The sequence below is a fragment of the Cyanistes caeruleus genome, chromosome 28, assembly GCF_971803275.1.
Source record: "Cyanistes caeruleus chromosome 28, bCyaCae1.hap1.1, whole genome shotgun sequence".
NCBI lineage: Eukaryota > Metazoa > Chordata > Aves > Passeriformes > Paridae > Cyanistes > Cyanistes caeruleus.
The window spans coordinates 3,969,368-3,992,807 of NC_141728.1; the positions used below are offsets into that span (position 1 = coordinate 3,969,368).

General features: G+C 47.0%; 1 protein-coding gene and 1 long non-coding RNA gene across 3 annotated transcripts in view; one reads left to right on the forward strand and one right to left on the reverse strand.

Moving 5' to 3' along the window:
• The window catches only part of LOC147649071 (uncharacterized), a 64,382-nt gene extending 47,730 nt beyond the window's left edge, over window positions 1-16,652 (forward strand). Inside the window, exon 2 of the long non-coding RNA XR_015279703.1 lies at window positions 14,248-16,652. This is a non-coding gene — a long non-coding RNA (uncharacterized LOC147649071). The remainder of the gene's footprint in view (window positions 1-14,247) is intronic.
• The window catches only part of LOC147649065 (uncharacterized), a 257,416-nt gene extending 234,315 nt beyond the window's left edge, over window positions 1-23,101 (reverse strand). The window contains exons 1-8 of one of the 2 annotated variants that reach the window (XM_086865000.1): window positions 22,464-23,101; window positions 20,683-21,036; window positions 19,471-19,770; window positions 17,923-18,110; window positions 17,399-17,519; window positions 16,099-16,760; window positions 15,690-15,803; window positions 15,031-15,319 (exon numbers count right to left, since the gene is read on the reverse strand). In XM_086865000.1, coding sequence (XP_086721126.1) covers window positions 16,690-16,760; window positions 17,399-17,519; window positions 17,923-18,110; window positions 19,471-19,770; window positions 20,683-21,036; window positions 22,464-22,977 — 1,548 coding nt within the window. In that variant the 5' untranslated portion in view covers window positions 22,978-23,101 and the 3' untranslated portion in view covers window positions 15,031-15,319; window positions 15,690-15,803; window positions 16,099-16,689. Of the gene's footprint in view, window positions 1-14,713; window positions 15,320-15,689; window positions 15,804-16,098; window positions 16,761-17,398; window positions 17,520-17,922; window positions 18,111-19,470; window positions 19,771-20,682; window positions 21,037-22,463 lie in introns of those variants that run through there. The other variant, XM_086864998.1, reaches the window with a different exon arrangement.
• Window positions 23,102-23,440: the final 339 nt, after the last annotated feature.

Sequence of the window (23,440 nt, forward strand, 5' to 3'; positions counted from 1 at the left end):
CCCAACGGCAGGAAGTAAGCTTTTTAGTGGACACTGGAACAGAGAGAGGTACTCTGCAGAAATTGCCAGAGGGGTGTGTGACAAGCAAGGAAAAAGTTTTTGTAATTAGAATCAAGGGGGATCCTTTCAAAGTATCTGTAATAGAGATGTAGAAATAGAATCGGAAAATAAAATTTGTTTAAGAAATTTATTGCTTGTAGAAGAAGCAGATTATAATTTATTAAGAAGAGACATGATTGTTGCATTAAGAATTAATATCGTTGTTAAAAACTCTGAATTAGTAGTAAAAATATTCAAACTGACTCCCAAAGACGAAGAAGAAATTAACCCTAGAGTGTGGCACTCAAAAAGAGAAATAGGGAAATTAGATATCAAGCCTATTAAAATAGAAATTGAGGACCCTGAAGACCCTATAAGGATCAAACAATATCCCATCCCGATGGAAGGGAGAAGGGGATTAAAACAAGTAATTGACGACCTCCTTAAACGGGGTACCCTGGAACCCTGTATGTCTCAGCATAACACCCCCATCCTGGCTGCAAGAAAAACAGATAGCAGTTTACGATTGGTTCAGGACCTCAGAGCTGTAAATGTTAGAACCCGAACCAGATTCCTGGTGGTGGCCAGTCCTTACACTTTAATGAACAGGCTCTCACCTAAAGATGTATGGTATAGTGTAATCGATTTAAAAGATGCTTTTGGACTTGCCCTCTAGATGAAAAGAGTAGAAATTTCTTCGCCTTTCAGTGGGAGGACCCGGACACAAACCGAAAGCAACAGCTGAGGTGGACGGTCCTCCCACAGGGGTTTGTAGAATCCCCACATCTGTTCAGACAGGCTCTGGAACAACTACTCACCCAATTCATTCCAGAGGAGGGGACAAAATTGTTACAATATGTAGATGACTTGTTAATTGCCGGAACGACGGAAGAAAAGGTGAAGAAAAGCACGATTTCTTTACTGAATTTCTTGAGACAGAAGGGGTTAAAGTTATCTAAATCCAAATTGCAATTCACAGAGCCCGAAGTAAAATACCTTGGTCATTGGATATCTCAAGGGAAAAAGAAATTAGACCCTGAGAGAGTAGCAGGGATTCTTGCACTCCCTGCCCCAAAAACAAAAAGACAGATAAGACAATTTTGGGGGCTCCTGGGATATTGCAGACAATGAATTGAAGGATTTAGTGAAAAAGTAAAATTTCTGTATGAAAGGTTAAACACTGATAAGTTGAAATAGACTGAGCAAAATGAATTTAATTTTCAGAAATTAAAGGATGCACTCATAACTGCCCCCGTAATAACTTTACCAGATACCAATAAGAATTTCAATTATTCGTAGATGTGAATAGACAAGCAGCACAAGGAGTTCTGACCCAAGAGTGGGCAGAAAAAAAGAAGCCCATAAGGTTTCTCTCAAAATTTTTAGACCCGGTTAGTCGGGGTTGGCCTACTTGTTTGCAAGCAATTGTGGCAGTGGCTTTATTAGTAAGAGAAGAAAAAAAAAAAAAAAGGGTAACTTTCGGAGCTCCCTTGATAGTCTACATGATGTAAGAAATATCTTACAACAAAAAGCAGAAAAGTGGTTGACTGATTTGAGGCTTCTGAAATATGAAGCCATCTTAATCAGCTCGCCTGGTTTAGAATTAAGAACCACTACTGCGCAGAATCCTGCGCAGTTCCTGTTTGGGGAACCAACAGAGAAACTATTACACAATTGCATTGAAACTGTGGAATTGCAAACTAAAGTTAGACCAGATTTAGAAAATCAGGAGTTAGAAAGAGGAGAAAAGTAGTTTATAGATGGATCCTCGAAAGTTGTTGAGAGAAAAAGAAAGTCAGGATATGCTAGAGTGAATGGCATATCAGGAAGCATTGTGAAATCAGGCCCCCTGAAAGCAAGCTGGTCTGCACAAGCTTGCGAGCTTTATGCTCTCCTGAGAGCCCTCCAGGAGTTGAAAGGAAAGAGGGGGATCATCTATACAAATTCGCGGTATGCTTTTAAAGTAGTACATACTTTTAAGAAAATTTGAGAAAAAGAAGTCTGATAAATACGAAAAGAAAAGAGTTAATCCATAGAGAAATCATTCGACAAATTCTACAGGCTGTCAGAGAACCAAAAGAAATATCAGTTGTCCATGTAAAAGGACACCAAACAGGATGGCAGTTCCACACCCGAGGTAACAACCTGGCGGACAAAGAGGCAAAACGAGCGGCTTTGTTAACCAATCTGCAGAAAAGAAGACTGATTCCCCAAAGCACAACACTGAGATTTGCCATACACCAAATGCAGCCTGGGGATAAAGTCCTGATCAAAGCTTAGAAAGAGCTCCCCCTCAACCCTCACTGGGAAGGACCGTTTCTCGTCCTCCTGACCACAGACACAGCTGTCCGGACTGCAGAAAGGGGCTGGACACACTCACCTCGAGTGAAAAAAAGTAACAGATTACAACTCCTCCGAGTGGAAAGTCACCACACCTCCGAGAGAGCTGAAAATCAAACTCCGGCGTCATCACAAATGACAAGTGACGACCAGATAAGTTGTATTAATCCTGATTGTAATTGTTTTTCATTTATCCACTTCGAGTGTGCTTATTGTAAACAGATTTGGGTAGCCCACTGTTTAAGAGGGTACAAACCTAAAGGATTGTGCACAAAGTGTCTAGAGAAAGAACAGGAGGAGACTAGCCGTTTCTTAACACTTGCCACCCGGGCGGGGTCCTTGGAACTAAACTCTCCTGAGTGGTTCCTATTGTTCCAAAAGGGGTTAAGAGGCCAGTTAGATTCCAAAGCCAAGGCTTTAGAAATCGAGTGCCGAAAAACAATTAAAGTTTAAAGTACTGTGTAGGACAGACCCAACTAAATCGTCTCGGTGGGCTACTTTCAAAAGAAGGTACGCCTTGAGGACTACAAGGGCCCCTGAAGACAGTCCCTGCTGCCGAGAAGATGATAATCCCCGCCGTATGTTCCTATACGGGCGAAGGGCAAGGCAGAGGGATGCAATGGTGGGGAATCCTGATAGTCCTGAACCTAGCCGTGTGCTTGGCCGAGGGAACGAGTCCCGAGGTACCTCCAGGGGAGAGTCCCCTGGGGAAGTGTGAGCAGTGTCAGACTGCCACAGAAACCGGACGAAAGATTGACTGTCCTCCAGAACTGCAGAAGGGGATGTGTTTTTCCAACGGCACTCAGTATAAGATCTGTAAATTAAAGGGGGAGGTCTGGTGTTACCGCTCAGAGGCAAGTTTTAAAGACGGGCAGTTTCAAACTCCTGAAAGACGAAAGATCAAAACTACCCACTTCAGGTACAAGAGAGAAGTGGGAGGGATTCCTCCGATTTCAATTTATAGTCAATGTAATAAAACCATCTAGATCAGAAGAAAAAGACAATCCACCTTTGTAGCATATTACAAAATCAATCCTATGTTACAATAAAGCGAACTTGAAAACGTGCACTATAAGTGGAAAAATGTATTAGGAAGATAGAAATTTGAAACATGAAACAAAAGCTTCCTTCAATAATGAACCAATAATTTTAGATTTGTTAAAAAGTGAAGTTGACTGGGTATGTTTACAATTTGACCAAGTATTCTGTTTCTCCAGAGATGAAACCGAGTTAAATCCTAAAAGCAAAATATCAGACTGGGAGAAAAGTGAATGTGGTTAATCTCACACTCCTCCCTCTGTAGATTAAATAAAATAATATGAATTTTTAATGTGATGAATTATTAGGCGGGGGACTGTAATAAATTAATCTATGAGTAAAAATTCGTAAAGGGTATAATAAAATATATATGTGATTGCGATGTCATAAAAAATACAACATGTAATGGGAATAAGTCCTTCTCCGGATCTGGTCGTGATTCTCCTCCGAGAGGCAACAGATTGCAGCCAAGCACCCAGATAACAATCACAAGCAGGCACATCAGCCCAGAAAGAATGGGCAGGACACGGGCCATCGAACAAACAAAGGAACGGGCCCGGACGAGATATCGCCGAGCCCGAGCATCTCCGCCCTGCCCACCTGTGTTGAAGAAATGGAGAAACTAGACAAAGGAAGAGGAGCCAGCCGAGATAGCCATCGGCTCCAGGATGGGTGCCACCACTCCACCCTAATGGCCCGGACCAAAATGATATCAAAAAGACATCCTGGACCTCTTTACATATGAGGAGCCTCTGCCCAACGTCTATTGACCCTATTCTCCGGTGCCAGGAAATCTATTCTTCGAACAATCAAGAACCTCTTAGCAAAGGGTGCCTGCTTGGAATTTGGCCTCGGGACAAAAACTTCCTATAAAAACCCAGGCCAAGGGACTCTCAGGTGTGGATTTGGGAGCACCTATACCTTGCGTATAGACCCTGTCCACCCAGCGCTGCGCTGCTTATTTTATTGTGGTTTTTTCTCTTTGTTCGAATTTATTATTGTTTGATAATAAATTTTCTCTTTTATATAACCCGAAATTGCCTTTGCATTTATAACATGAAACATCAAGGTCAGTAAAAGAAGGAATCAAGTCTCAGATGGAAAGTGATGAGGATAATTTCACTCTAATAAGGTGAAATTATTATTACCAAAGTCTTTTGTTAGGGCCATGGAGATGAATAATAATGTTCTGAAAAATGAAACCTTTAATTCATGAAAGAGTATTGGGGATTGAAGTATTCAAGCTGTAGATCTGGGCAAAGGTATCCATTGATGAAGCCAAGCAGATGGTGGAGTAGCTGTTATCCCATGAGAGCTTGAACAGAGAGAGAGGGAGATGAGAGCTGATGAAGACCCTTTGCCCCCACAGAGAGAAGAAGAAAACCTCTGTTCTCAGAGTTGAAGAGAACCTTCGCCTTTGAATAACTCATCTTTTAAATAATACTATTGAGCTCATGGTCCATGAACACACCTCTGAGTGGTGTGAAAATGGGAGGAGAGGGCAGAGTTTGTGCCTGGGTGACTGCCATTTGTACAAATGAAAACCCACAAGAAAACTGCTTCTTGTGGAGAACTCTCCATGGCATGACAAGAGAAAACTCCTCTCCCTGCACAGACTGCTGTAAAGACTATTGTATAGTGGGCACTGCTTTAACATCCCAGGTTTTGTCTCTGCCGTGTCACTTGGGAAAGGAAAAGTTGGGTAGGGGCAGGAAAGCTTTCTGGAGGTTTTATTCTTGTTTCTTCTTCTTGTAGACCTGTTCTTAAAGTTTCTTTATTCCTTTTAAATTTTAAGCCTGTTTTGCCCTTTTCCTAATCCATATCTCAGAGTAAGAAAGAAGGAAGTTCTCTGGTGATTTTAGCTGGAGCTAAAACCCACCACACTCAGCCACTCCTGACAGGACTTGTGCTCCAGACCCCTCAGCAGCCTTGTTGCCCTTCTCTGGACACGCTCCAGCCCCTCCATGGCCTTCCTCAATTGGGGGCCCAGCACTGGACACAGCACTCGAGGTGTGGCCTCAGCAGTGCCCAGCACAGGGAAGAATCCCTGCCCTGCTCCTGCTGGCCACACCATTCCTGATGCAGGCCAGGGGCCATTGGCCTTCTTGGCCACCTGGGCACACTGCTGCCTCATGGCCAGCCTGCTGTCCATCAGTGCCCCAGCTCCCTTTCTGCCTGGCCACTGTCCAGCCACTCTGGCCCCAGCCTGGAGCACTGCAGGCCTTGTTGTGGCCAAAGTGCAGGAGCCGGCACTTGGTCTTGTTCAACCTCACCTTGTTGGCTTTGGGCCCTGCATCCAGCCTGTCCAGCTCCCTGTGCAGAGCCCTCCTGCCCTCCAGCACATCCACACTCCCAGCCAGCTTGGTGTCAGAATGGTTCCATGAGGTCCTGAAGTGTCACAATGCTCTCCACGGTTCCATGACACTCCGTGGAGTCACAGTGGATCCTTGGTGCTTTGGGCCCTGCAGTGTCACAGTGGATCCTTGGAGCTTTGGGCCCCAATTGGATGATGATTTTGTGAACCCTGCCTTTTACCCTCCCCAGGATATCTCTGATTAGCTGATGGTTTGTACCCTCCCTTTGAACCACCTCCATATTTCAGCTGTTGCCCGCTTGCATTTTCTTTTGCCCCCAAGATTCCTCAGAGCAATAAATCCTCTATTATCCCATGCAAAAGACCTCCCTCTCATCCTTGTCTCCTCAGAGCGCAGACTGACAGCCAAAAGCCGTAGAGTGAGTACTCTAGTCACAGCTGGGCTCATCCTGCTCCTGGGGTGTGACCCACTCCTGTGCAGGCCCCAGTGACAGAGCCAGATCAGCTCCGGTGAGATGCGAGAGCTGGTGCCCAACGTGTGGCCCTGTGAACGGACCCAACGGACCAACTGTGGATTTTATCCAACAAGTTCTGGCCCTCAGCTGCCTCCGAGTGCAGCAGAGCGGTTTTTCTCCGCTGGCTCTTGGGGGAGGAAGTGATAACCCTCGAGCATCCAGAGGAGCACTTCCCTGAGGAGGACTTCCCTGCAGCCCCTGTCCAGTGGACCAAAGGAGGGTGAGTGTACCCCAAGTTAGGCTGAGGGTGCTCACAAGTTGTGGGAAGGGTGCATTGCTCCCTGGGGGTGCTGGAGGGGGGCCATGGACCTACAGGCCACGATAGTTGGCTGTGGAAAGCACCCTGTCCCTGAGACTGGCCCTGGAACTTTGATCTTTAGTTTGTTGTTTCTTTTGCTGAAGGGGAGGGTGGATTTTTGTTGTGCTGGCAGCTTAACATCAAGCAAAATGGGTGTGAAATTGGCAGCACAGCAGAGAGGGATCTACTTTCAAATTTTGGGTACCTTGGAGAGTGGTGTAAGAAATGGAATTGATTTGTGCTAACTAAATTGTAACTGTTATTAAAGTTATTATAAGAAGCAACCAAAAGAATCAGTGTTACAAGGCAGATGCAGCCCTTTACAGATGTTGCATGTTAAAACTGAGGTACAGGATGTAGTCTGGAAGATAAGTGATGTCCCAAGAGGAAAATGGCCTTAAGATGGACAAAATTAGAATGACTTTAGGCATTGGGCCTAAAAATCAGTAAATATCAGACTAATGAGTAGACTCATATAACAACACTTATTACGCACGCACAAACCTGGAAGGTTATCCAAAGGACAACGAGGAAGAGGAGAAGCCTTCACCAAAAGACCACCAAAAGAAGACTGAAGACCCCCTAACAACAAGTGGAGCGTGTGCCGTGACGAATAGTGACGTAAAATCAGAAAAATCAGAAATAGGAGGAAACTTATGGCAAACATTAATGAATATGTATAAGCATACAGTATACAAGTTTAGCTTGAAGGGCTTTGTTTTGTACGTGAGGCAGGGTGGGAAGGCTCCATACCCCGGTCAGTTCTGGATGTGAGGTGGGGTAACAAGCCCTCCCCATAACCCGGTTTATTTTTTCACTATGCTTTAATCATACTTAATTACTGGAAAATTGCATATATATAAATGATAATTTTTTACTAAATTGTATTCTTTTACTAAACTATATTCTTTTCTACCAAATTCCTATTCAATTTACTAAAATTGTATTCATTTTTAATTAAACTGTTATTAGCTCAAGGGACCTAGTTGTCAAAATTCTAATTTCATTTGTTATAAATGATTAGCCAATGTGATTAGTAAAAAGAAGAAATTTATTCTAGAATCAAATTGCAATCATCAAAAGGAAACCAGAAGCAAAAATCAGTTTGGGGCTGTGCCAGGCGAACCGCACCAGGTGAGACAGGGAGGAGGCTCTGCAGCATTTCCCGACCGTGCTTCACAAACTGCAACTGTCCCAAGGTGCTTTTTATATGTTTTCAGGCTCTTCAGGGCTCCTTTGGAGTACACTGCTTGCCAACAAATATTCATGCTGTTTTGGGCGTATATGTTGTCATTTCATCAGGTTTCTTGGAAATACACTTCTTGCAGGTGAATATTTATGAGTGCATATCGTTCTAATCTTATGGGACGGAGGTTTCTTGGAGATATGCCCCTTGCAGATGAATATTCATGTTGGCCTTGCTGCATGTCACTAGAATCTCGTCAGGGAAGGTTTCCTGGAAATATGCCAGGATTCTTGTCAGACAAGATTATAACTTCAGCCCGATTTTATTCATGTTATGGATCACAGTCCCCCCGCTTTCTTTCTGAATTAATTAATTTGTGCTTTTAGGATAAATTTTGATACAGTTCACTTCTTTCATAATCAGTATTTACAAGGAATAATTTTTTATAAGATTGGTTATTTTAGTATTTGATTCTTTTGTTTGGGTGCTTAATTGTACATCAGTGCAGGTAATGCCTATTGTATCCTGAGCTGTATTTTGGCTGTGCAGTAGCTTCATGCTACTTGTCAAATAGTTGTGTCTGAGCTTTAAATCTGGCCTGAGCTTCAGCAGCTCTGCTCTCTTTCGTTTCTTTCAATTTCGTTCTTTTAGATATTTTGGGTATTCCTTGGATTGGCCAGTTTTTATTGGAGCTAACTCAGGATCAATGGGCATTGCTGCTATTTGCATGCCTTAGACAACAGAATGGATGAATCGGATAAAACATGGGATGAGACAAGGCAGAAATAAGAGCCCCATTCTTTTACATCATATTCAAATCCTCATTTTTTCCACCAATCTTTCCTCAGACAATTCCCCCCAAACAATTGATCCCAGCAAGAAGCTTGAAGGATAGAATTCCATTTTTGAACCGCTACATGTGCCACTTGCTTCATTTCTGCTGCAAGGTTTCTTATGGTTTCTCCATCGTCATCTCTTTCTACACAGCATTCAGATTCATTGAACTTGCTGCAGACTCCCCGTTCTTCTGCTAACAAGTAGTCCAAAGCAATTCGCTTCTGACACACAAATGCTTGCATTAGTGGATGCTGTTTAGCTGATAACTCGAGAGCATCAGAGGTGTGATTTGATACAATTTCTACCATGGCTTGAAGTCTTCCTAGTCGGTTGAATAGGTAAATTGGGCTCCTGTATCCCCAGCTCCCGTCTTGAGCCCAAGTTGCTGGGCTATTGCCAAGCTCTTATCCTCTCTGCAGGCCACTCATCTTGTCCCCACTTCTGATTCCCTCCTGCTTTTGGAAACTCAAGATTCAGCTCTCTTTTTTCCCTGCCCAGGCTCTCATCTAGGGGTGCTCCTAATAGTTTACTTTCAGACTTTGGTAGCAAAAAGGAGGGTCAGATCATTCCCAGAGTGCAGGATCCTTTCTACCTGCAGGGTAATTCACTGGATGCTTTTTCCCCACATATCCAGTATATTCCATCAGGTGCTTTCCATTGGTCATTTACAGTTTCTGCTTTATCCCAGGAATTCTTTAAGCTTTTGAAGGATCTGTAAGGATTAGCTCCAGGACTTTTGTGCCAACATCATTTGATCTGATCATTCCAATCACAATTTGTCTTTTTTTTTTTTTGTTTGACTCCAGTATCCAGTGTGGGTTTCTGGTTGCCAGGCTTTGGTGTTGTTCTTTGAATTCACTGTTCAAGTGAATGTGCAAGGAGTATATCCTACTACTTCAGTAGATCTTTTTCCTTCCCTGCTGATACCAACTGTTCCAATTATTTGATGATCTAAAACCCACCCTTGGGGTCATTTTGATGTTTTGGAAATTTAGGGATGATTCCATTTTAGAAGTTGGTCTGGAGCTAAGCTCTCACCTTTCCATGGCCATTTCTCAGCTGATTTCAGCCCTCCACAAATCCAACAATCAGATCATCCTAATTCTGTAGCCATCTCTTGTACTAGATCTACAAAAAGGTTCTTGTTTGAGGTAGGTAGGTAGGTTCCAATTACCATACTAATTACCAAGTTCTGACACTTCCTATTGTTCATTTAATGCTTTTAGCTGTTCTTGTTCTATTTCTTTTTTTGCCTCTGCCTTTTGTTTCTCTGATTCTTGAGCTGTCTGTTTTCATTGACTTTCTGGATCTACTCCTTCTCCATCTCTTGCAGAACAGAAAGTTGTACTGTATCACAAGCAAATTCGCTCATCATTACTGTCGAGAAGGTTAGTTATTACGGGCTCATTGCTGAGAGAACCTATTTGACCATATTTCAGATTTTCTCCAACCCAATACATTTTACCTCCCATCCTACACACTTTTGGTTGGCTGTGATGATGGCATATTGCACTCATTTGGGAATGTGCCATAACCATTGATTCCATTCTCCCTCCGATCCATACTGCATGGTCACATTTGTTCCAAGTGGGAACAACAGGCTCTAATCCAGCAGCTCATTTGTGTCATGCATGGGCCAGGATTTTCTTCCTTTCTGCTGTAGATTGCACCTCTAACCACCGATTTTTAGCTGTCACTCTTGGGTCATGGCAGGTTACACTTTTTTTGATTTGGCACATTTGATACCGAGTGTGGTTATGCTCACATTCCCCTATTTTGCTGCCCATTTTGCAGTCCTAGTGTGTGCCATATGCCAGGGCTTCTGTGACCCTTTGTTTTTCCAGGGTGTTTTTAAAACACTGCCTACAGTCTTGGGTTGAGCTTTGCTTCTCAACGCTGGGGTAACTCCTGGAGAGCAGACTGATAGTTCTGCCCATGATCAGACTCAGAACCACCAGGGTTCCCCACACATGTACTCCTGTGCCTCTGCCTATGCCCACAGGGTTGCGGCCTGCGGCGAGGGAGTTCATCTTCTCGGCAGCAGGGCTATCCTTCAGGGGATCCATGGCTGGAATCAGCTGCAGATTTTCCCTTAAAGGCATCCCACCCTGATCTTTGGACTGCATCAGCATCACAGGGTACATTGTTTGTTCGCCAACACTCAGTTCGAAGCACTTGTGCCTTTGATCTCAGTTTCCCTCTTCCCCCTTCTTGATCCAATCCATACCACTCCAGGGAATCGAATTCCAATATGCCCAAGTTAGTAGTGACCACTCATGAATTGCTGGTTCTAGAGGTTTCTTCTAGCCAGCCCACTGGACAAAGCCCTTTCTTTTCCTTTTGCTCTCAAACCAGAGACTTAGATGGAATGGTATAATAGAAACAAATCTGTTTCCCTGTTGTCTATCAGGATGGGTGTGACGTGCCACCACATCCAGATAGCACGGCATTGACTTCACTTCCACCGTGCAAATGACTTGCAGGAGCAAGTCAAGTAAATTCTGTGCTGGAACAGTGAAGTTCTGTCACCCTCAATCAGGGGGATGCCTCAAGGGTTTTATACCAACCTTGCACCTAAGTTGGTGCTAAAGAAGTTTCTAAGGTCCAACATAGACCTAAGGTTTGCACAGCAGAGTTTAGGCTGACAGCTAAGGGAGCATCAGTTCCATGGTCTTTCCAAGCCAAAAGACTGATGAGAAATGTTGGTATTCCTGCACTCCTTCGTTGTTTACAGTATAGCAACATATTTGATGAGATTTTGGAGTTGCAGCTCTGAATTGTGGCCAGATGAAGACACATGAATGGTTGTGCATTTTTCATTGTGGAAGTCAATATCAGTGTAGCTGCTTCTGATAACACAAAAAGCTCTTTCAAGATACTTCTTCAAAGAAATGTCTTTTCATTCTTAACTGCACAGCCTCCTCCAAGATGTACAGCCAAAAGATTATCTGGATTGTCTTTTCACAAGAACAGGAAACTCCCCCTTGAATCAGCCTGAATTGACAATTCTCAGCTGTATGAAGGAATTTCACTTAGAGTCTGCTGTAAAGAAGTGATTTCTATGCAATGGGGTTGAGAAAGGACAAACCTGAATGAACAAGAGTGCTGTTTGTTAGAGACACCATTACTCATCGCACACTTTAAACAACCCATCCCATCAAGCCCAAACCTAATATGTTAATATTAATATGTTATGTCCTTGTGAAATATTTCTGATGGATTACATATCCCCATGTGAAGAGGGAACAAGGATTTAAAGCCAGTCTTTATGCATCTATAAGCATTGTACATGAACATTGCATATTCAGGATGAAAACCAAATATCACCTGTACAGGGGAAACACTGCAGTACCATGAATACACTTCTGCCATCAGATTCACAGGCAGCTTAACCAGCTCTGTGCTTGGCTATTGTGCAAATCACCTGTTCTGGCATCTTTTGGGGCACTGAACCAGGGAAAATCACCCATAAATACTGCAGGACCATGAAAATCTCTCCAGATACAAACTAGTCTCCAACACGGGACTACAGAAACCTCCAATAATGTGGTGGAGGGACCCAGGTTGTCTGTGTTCTCTTTGTCATGATGGGTTTGTAATTCAGACTCAGAGAGGAACTTGAGTTGGAAGGGACATTGGAGACCCTCTAGATCTAGCCCCTCTGCCATGGGCAGGGACACTTTCCACTAGATCAGGTGGCTCAGAGCCTGCCCAAGCTTTGGCAAATATCCAAGGGCACCTTTTTCTTTGTTTTACAAGGTCATATTTCCATGCTCATATTCCCAGATGGCTCCAGTCTCATACAGAGCATTGCTGGCTTGGTCACTCCAATCTCCACAAGCCAGCAGAGCTCCTATTTTGGATGGCTCTCACTGCTCCCAAGGCCCCAGGGACGGCTCCTGCCTTTCCTCCTTCCGCTTTCCCTTCCAGGATCAGTGATGTCCTGCCACTTCCTCCATGGCTGAGACAACAACAAGAGATAAGGGACTGAGGATGCCGCTTCTGACAGAGACTTGGTGACACTCAGCTGAGGAGTTTGTTCTCTTGCCTAAGAGAACTGTCAGGCTGCCTATCCAAAACTCCTCCTGCTTGGAAAGGGGCTGGTGTGAGCAGCAGGAATTGTTGTTGGCTGGAACATTTCAAAGAGCTGGCCAAAAGAAGTGTTTTGTGGAAGGCCGCCAGCTGCCCTTTGTCAGCAGCACAAGGTGGGAAGGTCCCCTTTGAATGCCAGCCCTGCACAAGGACAGCCTTCTCCAGTAGCCACAACACCTTCCAGGCTTTTGGGCTGGCCTCGTCCCTCACTCTGGAGGAGCAGCTTGCTGTTGGAACTCACCCAGCCACAGTTTCTGCCTGCATTACCGTGTCTTCCCACAAACAGCCCCGGAGACAGCACTACATAGAGGCTCCTTGGAGTCAGAGGCACAGAGTGTGTGCCCTTACCTTTGATCCCTGGCTCTGACATCCAAGAAAGCACTACATTTCATAGAACACCATGAAAACAACTGTTACAGTTCAATAGAAAAACTAGGAGTGCAAGTGTGTCAATTAGAAAGTTTTCTTAAGTCACTGGGTGAGAAAATTAAACTTGAAGGTTGAAGCTAGTTTAAGAAAGAAGAGGCAAGATGGAGGAATTAGGGCGTTGTCTCCTTTTCCTTCTTCATCTCCTTCTTCATCTTCTTCTTCTAGAGGTTTTTGGGTAGTAGTAAGTGATTGGATAAAGAATGCCGCAGTGCAGTGAGCAGGTGTTGGGTCATTGGGTCACTAAGAAAAATCATTGACTTGGCGTTTTTTAATTGGGTAAATGAACATATAAAAAACCTTGAAGATCTTTGTTAGTCATTTGGCACCTTTCTATATCTTAGTGCACGTAGCTCCTTGTACCTTGTATGCATGTAATGCAGATAAAAGAAGAATAAACAACCGAGTCCAAACAAGAGAAAACTGCCTCTCTCTCATCAGTCTCAGTCCAAGGGGGAAAAAGAAGCCAAGCACAAGTGTCCCATCAGGACAGAGGCTCAATCTCCAATCAAAGGGGACTTTGTTCCAGCTTTTCCCTTGGACCAGCGTGCAGCAAGCACACCTGGGCCTCATTCAGGTCTCTGTGTGGGCTGGCAGGCAGCTTCTGTTGGGAATTTAAAGCTTTTCCTCTACTTTCCACAGCAAATAAGGGACCTCACCCAGCTGCACCAAACCCCAAATTTCACTCTAAAAAGAACCATTTGCATTTTCCTCCATTCCAACCCTGAAGAAAACAAACTTCACTTGCGGGAGCTGGCGGCACGGTGTCCTCCAAGCCTGTTCATGAGTAGGACAATATTGCAGGGGAAGAGCGGCAAAGCCAAAGTTCACTGATGCTTAGGAAGCTTTGCAAAACCTTCCCACCTGTGCTGGTGTTGCACCCTCCTGAGCTCCTGGAGCCCTCACTCACCTCAGGAGCAGTTTGGACAGCAAGGGGATGGTTCAGTTTGTGCCATGTGGGGACAGCAGGAGGGAAGACTTTGCACACACTGTCACCAGGGCAGGGCTCTTTTCCTTTATGGTGCCACGCGGTAGCACATAATCTTTGATTTCATGGGAGTGAGGGAGGTGCTGAAGGGCAAAAATTCCCTGTGGGAAGGACATCTTCCACTCACACAGCAAGGCAAGTGAAGGGAAAAGTGCAATCTCTCTTTCCTGGAAGGTGTTCAGCTTTGAACAAACTAGTTTTGCTGAAGATGAGCCCAGGCAGTGGTGAGTTAGAGCATTTGATCAAACTCCCAGAGTATCCTCACATCTGTTTGGACACAATTTCTCTTTGTTTTTTCATGGTGAATGCTTTCTCCTGCCCCGCTGCCTCCTGCTTGGAGTTGTACGCGCAGCAGAGTCCCAGAGTCTTCTCAGCAGGCCTGTGCAGCGAGTTCTGAGCCAACGTGTGGCTCTGCTGCCATCCCAAATCTGCGCTTTCCTTGCCCAGCCTGAGCGCAAGTGGGGCATGTGCTGGGCGTGGCTGGAGATTTTCATCACCAAAATCCTCCAGCGTCAGGGCATTTCCATCTGCCCATTGCTTTGGAGAGCACAAATCACAAACCACCCATCTCAGCTGATAAATGTCATTGCTTGCAGATTGCTGCAGCCGCACAGCTGAGCTACAAATACACATGAATCCATTTCAGTTGAAAAATGTCATTTATTACAAACTGCTACACATGCGCTGACAATACACAACTATCAAAATCTCAATTAAGTTTAAAAAAAGTCATTTATTATATTAGCACAACAATGCCAAGTAAAAATATACAAACTTCAGTTAGCAAAAACTTAACTTATTGCTAACCTCTACAAGTCACATAGGCAACGATTAATGAGGTGTTTAACAGCTTAATTTATTACAGATTAGCACAATCTTACAGCCCATTAGAAATACAAAAATATCAGTCTCCCTCTAAATAACCCTGTACTAAGAATTCGATCGATAGAATTATACAACTATACCATTTCATACATGTTTAAATAGAATTAAATACCTCTACAGATACATCTATAACCATCTACGGATGGAAATACAGATTAAATATTACATATTTCATACAATATATATACACATAGATATATTAAACAAAACTATTTGAAAATATACAAATGTCACTGTCCCAATCTAAATATCCATACAACTGCATTTGAACAAATCAGCCGCCCCATCTTCAAAGCCTCTCCCTCAGTGTTTTCCTCCCATGCAGAGCAGCTCTCCTGGACAGGGACAGCAGATGGGACATCTGGGAGGCAAAGGGAACAGCGAGTCAGTGCTGGGACCTTTCCCTTGGCAGCAGCTGCACTTCCAGCAGGGAAGCGAAAATCTCCGAGCCTCCCCAGGAGGGTTGGCAAGAACAAGCAGGCCGAGCAGGCCAGCGTGTGGCGAGCGCAGGCGCGGCGGGACTGTCCCGCAGCCCCCGGCAGCCCGGCACAGCTCCCGGGCCCTGCCGGCACAGCTGCCTTGCCCAAGGACAGCCCCTGTGCCGGCCGGGGCAGCAGCGCTGAGCAGCCCCAGCACGGGCAGGGGCCGCTGCTGCCCGGCCGGGCAGCGCCCACGGCCAAAGCCCACGCCGCCCTCAGCCCTGCCCGGCCTCACCAGCCCTGGGGCCTCACCCAGGCTCTCGCGTGGCCCCAGCACATCCCTGCTCACTGCTCTTGCTCCAGGCCTTCAGCTTCTCCCTGCTGGCTCCTCTCAGTGTCTGCCTGTCCTCAAGCTCTTCAGCACAGCTGTGGTGGCAAAAGTGGAGGCTCTGCAATTGGTTGCAAGGCCTGGCAGAGCTGCAGTCCCTGAGCTGTGTGTGCTCCCTCCTGGCCCCCTCCATCCCCTCAGCCCCGCCGTCCTCTCGGCAAAGCCCCAGCCCCCTCTTCAGTTTCTTGGGCCTCTCCCAGGCCTCTCCCCCTGCTCAGTCCCTTCTGAGCCGTTGTGTCCCCTCAGAGCCGGCACAGCCCTCAGCCCGTGCCTCTGTCACCTCCGTGCCACCATGGCCCTCTGCTCCCCCACAGCCCTCAGTGCCCCTCACACCTCAAGGTTTGCAAGGTCCCTTCAGCATCAGCGCCTTCTCAGCCCCCTCAGTCTCAGCGTCCTTCAGCAGCTCCTCACAGGACAGTGCCTGGGGCCAGCGGCAGCTCCCACCGCTCCAGGGACAGCCAGGGCTGCAACTGCTGCTCCGCCTGGCCCGGCCCCAGCTCGGACCCAGCACAGGGGGACACAAGGGGCACAGCGGGAAAAACAAGAGATGAAAAAGGCAGCCAAGGGGGAAAGAGGCAAAAATGCAGCCTAGGCCTACACAGCTCAATCTATGCACCTATACATCCATAGAGCTCTAACTAAAGAACTATGCACATTTAGGAATGGATCTGTGTGTGCATAGAAATCTTACTCTACGCATATATAAATACAAATTTGAAAATCTATAAATCTAACTGTATACATAGAAATAAAATCCTATCGCATCCAGAACTAACTACAGATAAAAACTATACAGATGTATAAATAGAAACACCTATAAATACAACTCTATCAATCTACACTGGTAACTATATCGATAAATAAATAATAATAAATAAATCTCTAACTCTATCTATAAACAGAGGGATGCCACCTGCCCGATGGTCACAGGCTCTCCCTCTGATCCTTCTTCCCACGCAGGGCAGCCCTTCTGGCCAGGTAGATCACATGGGTATCTGGCAAGGAAAGGCAACTCTCAGTCAATGCTGGCCTCCGTGTAGCTTTCCCTTTGCAAGTAAACTGTCCTGCTAGCAAAGGCTGTCAAAGATGGCCTGAAAGGCACACTCTCACTTGAGAATTTGAAGCCTGCTCTTTCAAGAACAGGGATCCTTCCAAGTTTTCCAGTCTTGTGAAGTTTTGAAGTACACCAATCAATTCACAACCCTCCCAGTGCAAATGGCACCCCCGAGAGCTTGAAACACAGACAGTGCCAGCTGCCACAAAGAAGCCCAGCCTTGTTCTTTCTCTGGGCTGACGCAGAGACGTCAGTCCTCACTGCAGTGGCTGAAGCTGAAGGCTGCTGTGAGCTGGGAACCAATTGGGACACGCAGCTTGGTGACACAACTGCCACCAGCTCAGGTTTCTTGCCGGCTCTCTTGCCACAGCAGAGGACTCGGTGTCAGAGCCTCTGGAAAAGCATGGAGGGGCAGGGCTCGGGGAGCTTGTGCCAGTGCAGGATTGGAACTAAAGGCACCAGGAAGCACCAACCCTGCTGCAGACAAGAACTCAACTCTTCTGATCTCCCTTCCTGTCAGAGGCAGGCTCAGAGCAGCTGTCTCCCATCTCTCTAAAGCAGGCTGGACTCACTCCTTACCAAGCTCCTCGGGCTCCTGGCAAACGTTCACACAGCTCCCGCAAGCAGGCAAAGCTCCCTCTGCTGCAGTCTTGTTCACAGCCTCCCCTCCTGAAGAGCCACGGGCAACACTAGGATTGACCTGAAAAGAAAAACAGAAAGAAGGAAACGCAAAGATCAACCAATAGATTCTGCAGGGATACAATCAGAGCCTGCCAGATTTCCTTCTGTGCACCAACAAATTGCTTTTGAAAACTGGTATATACGCAAGAGTTTGCAGAAGACAAAGGGTCATCACGCTTGCCAATAAGATATGGGCAGTTCTTTCCAGAAAAAGGAGCATCCAAACCTGGCAAACACCTCTCATCCTCACTTAAGGGCTATTCCCCCTTTTCATTCCCTCTTCCTTAGCAAATCTTGCTTGACCAAGCAAATCCTTCCGTGTCCATTCCCAGCTGAATTCAAGAAGCCTTTGCTTCTCAGCCATGCAACAACATTCAGAAGCTCTCACTCCAGCCCCTTTCATCCCTGTCCAATGGAGTTACCTGAGCAGAGGGAGACCTTTCAGGCACAGATGGTGAAAGCATCTCCTCCAGTGTCTCCAGAACAAGGTCCAGATCCAGCGGTGGCAATTCCTCTTCCCCAGGAGTACTCCATACCCAGCTTGGGGCTCTCCATGCTGCATAACCAGCACTGCCAGCTGGAGCACTGGGGACTGAAGTGCCCAGGGCAGCTGGTAGAATCCAAAAAACATGGGTGAGGCTCCAAAATGAGGCTTTGGGACGCAGAGCTATATTGCTGCCTTGGATCAAACATCACAGGAAGCGCACAGCAACCTCAACTCCAGAAAGGTATTAAAAACTTCCCAGGGAATTGGAAGAGTGAGCTCTTCCCCTTCAAAAGTATTATCCTAATCAACGTGTACATAGATTAAAGTATGGCTTGTGAAACTGATCTAGACATACACACAGAAATAATCACCTTGAATCACAGCCTTTTGCATCTTCCCAGCAGCTTTGGCATTTGGCTGCTTGAGTTTCTCATCACAAGAGACCACAGAAAGTGCATTCACCCAGGAAGAGGCCAGAGGTGCAGATACACATGCTAAACTTCAACTGCGAGTTTATTCTAAGGAGCAACCATGGAGGTGAGGCCATGGTCTGCAGCTGCAACTGTTCTGGGGACTCCCAGCGGGCACTGAAATTTAATAGCATTATTTGTGGGAGAGACTGTTGGAAATGGAAAATCTGCAGCCTTAGAAAAAGCCTGGATTGATGGAGTGATGAAAGTACACAGACATTAGGTAGAGTAATTCTAAACCATTGTTCTTACAGTTGTAAGTAAGAATATGCCTAGAGTAAGTAAGAAATTCTATGAAGTAAAATAGTTGGAGGTATAAAGTGTAATAGTGTGATTTATAAAGTAAGTTAGAGATCTAGGAACTGTTACAGAAGTGTGTGTGAATACGTGACCTGTTAGCTTGTTGGTTAAAAGACAGACACAGTGTGGCAAAATCAAGTAAAGGTGATAAGAGCTTAAAAAGTGAAAACAAACTTGGTGTCAACTGTCTACTGGACTAAAAAGTTATATATTGCCATGCGGAGAAGAAACTCGTAACTTCCTGAGCTGTGGTTGACATGTTGCCTGTAAATCTCACGTCTCGGGACTGATCTCTTATTGGGCTACTTAAGCAATAAATCATCTCAAAGCACGGTGGTGCCATCCCTTGTATTTCATCTCAACAAAAGACAATCTGTAAACTCTGCAATATCCCATCAGAGTCCTAGTTTGGCTTCATCCAAAGAAAAATGGGAGTTCACCTGACACCGACCAGTTGTGGAGAAATGTTCTTTGCCTCGCCCTTTGACCTCTACACAGAGGCTGCCTGGAAAATGGCCAGAACATCCTCCAAATCTGCAGCAAGGACGGGAAAAGCAGACAGAGATTGTTCTGATATTCATGATCCTGCTTCCTAGTACCCTTGACACCTGATTGTCACAATCAAATGGACACATGACAGAGCACGGTGGCAAAAAACTTCAGTCACTTTTTGTGATCTTTCTGAAAAGCCAGGGGAGAGACACATTCCATACCTGATGGGATGTCGGCTGGCAAGTGCTGCTCTGGAGAAGTGCAGCTGCTGCTCTCTGGAGAGGCCGCAGAAGTGCTTTGATGGTGCGCAGGAAATGGTGGAGTCATGAGCTCTGGCTGGAATTGAAATTTGTGTGTGCCTGGCTGGCCTGATGAAACCCCAAGTCCAGATGCAGCAAACACTTTCTTGGCATGTGCTGGGGAAGCTTCACGCCCTTGAGGATCTGGACTTGTCCTGGAAGGGCCTGGAGGTAGCTCTGAATCCTCAGGTGAGGCAGCACTGCGCTTCTGGCACCAAGGAGCTGTGCAGCAGTGAGGGAAGAAGAAAGGAAGCAAAGGGAAGGCTGGGTCACTACTGCTCCTCAGCTGTGTTTCCCTTGGCAGCAACTGTACTTCTCCCAAGGAAGACAGAAGCTCCCATCCTCCCAAGTAGGGTGAGAAGGAGAAAATTCCCCACATGTTCTGAAGCTTTGCAACAACCAATTCCTTGTCTACTCAGCTCTCCCGTACTTATTCATCTGTCTGGGAAAAGTGTCCCACTGCCATTCCTGGGCAGGAGGCAACTGCCAGAAAGCCAGCTGCCAGCTCTTCTCCCTTCTGCTCCAAAGGCACACAACAACTTTAGAATCACAGCCTTCCCTATCTCCCCAGCAGCTTTTAGATTTGGCTGCTTGAGTTTCTCAACACAGAAGGCCACAGAACATGCATTCACCCAAGAAGAGCCCGGATCTTCAGGCACACACTGAGAAATTCAACTGGGAGTTTATTCGAAAAGCAACCTTGTAGGTGAGGTCATGTTCTGCAGCTGCAGCTGTTCTGAGGCACACAGAGCTCATTTCAATGGCACGGCCCGATTTGCAGGCCAGTCAGTCTGAAACATCTGCAATATCCTATCACTGTCCTAGTTGGACTTCATTCCAAGAAACAGGGGAGTTCACCTAACACTGACCACTTGTCTGGCGGGCAAGATTTTTCGCCCTGCCCTTGCACCTCAGCAGACAGGCTGTCTGGGAAATGCCCACAACAACCTCCACATCTGCAGGAAGGACAGGAAGAGCAGAGAATCCTTTGGCATTCACAGTCCCACTTCCTAGTACACTTTCTCCGTGATTCTCACTTGAGATCTGGCCATGACAGAGGACTCAGGGAAAACACTTGAAAGGCTCAGTTGCCAGGACCTATTGGAAAAGGAAGGGGAGAAACTCTTTCCCTACCTGATGGGTGGCAGGCTGGGCTGTGCTGCTGGGAAGATGAGCAGCTGTTGCTCTGTCCAAGGGCCCTGCAAGCAGCTTCAGGGTCGACTGGAGTGAGGCGAACCATGAGCTCAGGATGGCGTTTCAGGTCCAGGCGAACCAGTGGAACCGTGAGCTTGCGGAGATTAAATCTCTGGATGAGCTCTCTTGATGGTTCCATTGGTGAAGCCCCAGCAAGTCCAGAGGTGGCACAGACTTTCTTGGCAGGTGCTGGGGAAGCCTCACTCTCCTGAGCAGCTGCACTTCTCCTGCAAGGGCCTGGAGGCAGCTCTGAATCCTCAGGTGAGGCAGCATCGCGCTTCTGGAGCAAGGGAGCTGTGCAGCAGGGAGGGAAGAAGAAAGGAAGCAAAGGGAAGGCTGGGTCACTCCTGCTCCTCAGCTGTGTTTCCCTTGGCAGCAAGTGTGCTTTTGTCAGGGAAGACAAAAGCTCACCTCCTCCCAAAACAGGGTGAGAAAGAAAAATATCACCACATGTCTTGGGGGGTTGGATGCCTATAGAACTTAAGTCAAACTTACAAGCTGCTTCTATAGGTTGAGTTATAAGATATCTATATAACCTGATAGATCAGTATCACCAGATATCAATAGGACCTGAATCATAATTTCATGGATCTATTTAACCTGATAGAGACTAGTAAAACCTGTAGTGGCTAGTATATGGTTAATTGGTTGCTCAGTGCTGGAGAGAGGGGAAAAAAAATGAAAATCTCACCAGGTGGTCAGTTTCAGAGAGAGGTCAGTATAGTACTAATGAAAAATTAGCAAACATCAAGCCAATTAGCCACAAAATAAAGTAATTAGACTGGTTAGGACCAGACAGACCAAGGAACACCGTAGCTGTCCCTGCTCCGAAGAAGAAGTTGAAAAGTTCAGATGCAAAGAGGACTTTGGAAGCCTTCGTCAAAGACCCCCAACGACCCCCAAATTGGGGAGGCGCAAGCAGAGTGAAAAAGAACTATATTTAGCCATGAGATTATACTATGTAAATTCGTTCCAGAGTGTATAATATACATTATAATATATTACATACAATAAATACAATACAATACATTATATTACATTATAATATACAGTATGTGTATATTAGTTCCATATGTTATAATGACATAGTAACACCAAGCAATAATTACTAAATATATCACAGCAATTGAGAAACGTGGATGAATTAGAAAAAGTCCTCCTCACCTCCAGCACTGAAATAAACAAATACCTGCTCTACACACACGGGTGTATGGGATTTTATTCACTTTGCAACAAGCAGCTCCCTGTCTACTGAGATCTCCCCTGTCCGTTCAAGCCTTGGCAGGAGGCAGCTGCCAGAAACCCAAGTGCCAGCTCTTCTCCCCTCTGCTCCAAATGGGACAGGAGGCTCCCTCTCCCGCTGGGGCTGAGCACGCCCAAGCCCTCGGCTCAGCCGCACTCCCGGAGAGCTCCCCGAGCGTCCCAGGGCCGCGCAATGAGCAGCGCCAGCCACGGCACAGGGCCGGGCCGGCTGCCGGCCGAGCGGGCCAGCGTGTGGCGAGCGCAGGCGCGGCGGGACTGTCCCGTAGCCCCCGGCAGCCCGGCACAGCTCCCGGGCCCTGCCGGCACAGCTGCCTTGCCCAAGGACAGCCCCTGTGCCGGCCGGGGCAGCAGCGCTGAGCAGCCCCAGCACGGGCAGGGGCCGCTCCTGCCCGGCCGGGCAGCGCCCACGGCCAAAGCCCACGCCTCCCTCCGCGCCCGCAGCTCCCACCCCGTCTCACCGGCTCTGGGCGGCTGCCCGCTGGGGAAGGCGGGCAGCGACCGCTCCGTGGGGAGCCGCTGGAGGCGGCTGGGCTGGCGTCTCCGCACCTCCAGCCCCGCCGCCAGTCTCTGCCTGTTGGCCCTGGTCAGGCGTTTGATGCGGAGCAGGAGCTCGGGGCGGTCGCGGCGGAAGTTTGGGTTCATAAAGTGGAGCCGAGCCCCGGCATCGCCCGGCACAGCTGAGCCAAGCCATGCCGGCACCTTTTGGAAGCCGTAGAGGTTGAGCTGGCGCACGAAACTGCCAAAGTGCGTGGCTTTGAAGGAGTCCGGGGCCGCCCCCGCCCCCTGGCCGCCCCCTCCGTGGGCGCCGGCCGGGCTGAGCAGCTCCCGCTCGAAGAGGAAGCGGTCGATGAGCAAGCCCTGGGCCTGGCTGTCCCAGCGCACGGAGCGGACGCGGGGGCTGTTCACCAGGCGCCACAGCTTGGCGGGGAAGGTGCTGGCATTGAGTCCGGCGGGCAGCGGCAGCTCCGCCATGGCACCGATCTGTCTCCGACTGGCGCCGCAACGGCCGCGGCGCAACGGCCTGAGGGGGGCGCTGCGTTCGGCCCCGCGCGCGCCCGGCGCGGCCCCGGCGCGGGCCGGACTCGGCGAGGACGAGCGGGGCCTGAGGGGAGATAAGGCCAGGTAAGAGCAGGTGAAAAATGCATGTGGGAAACGAGAAATTACATAGGAATTACACTAATTGACAAAGATTCTTACTGTAATAAATGGAATTGATTTTTGCTAACTAAATTGTGCCTGTTCTTCAAGTTAGTTTTAGAAGCAATTGTCAGGAAAATTAATCCACAAACGCCAGAGGTTTATGTCCAAAAAGGAGACAGAGGAGTCCTTTTTTCTTTATTCCAATAAATATTTGACCCAATGACCCAACACCTGTGCGCTGCACTGCGGCATTTTTTACCCAATCACTTACTACTACCCAAAAACCCCTCGGAGA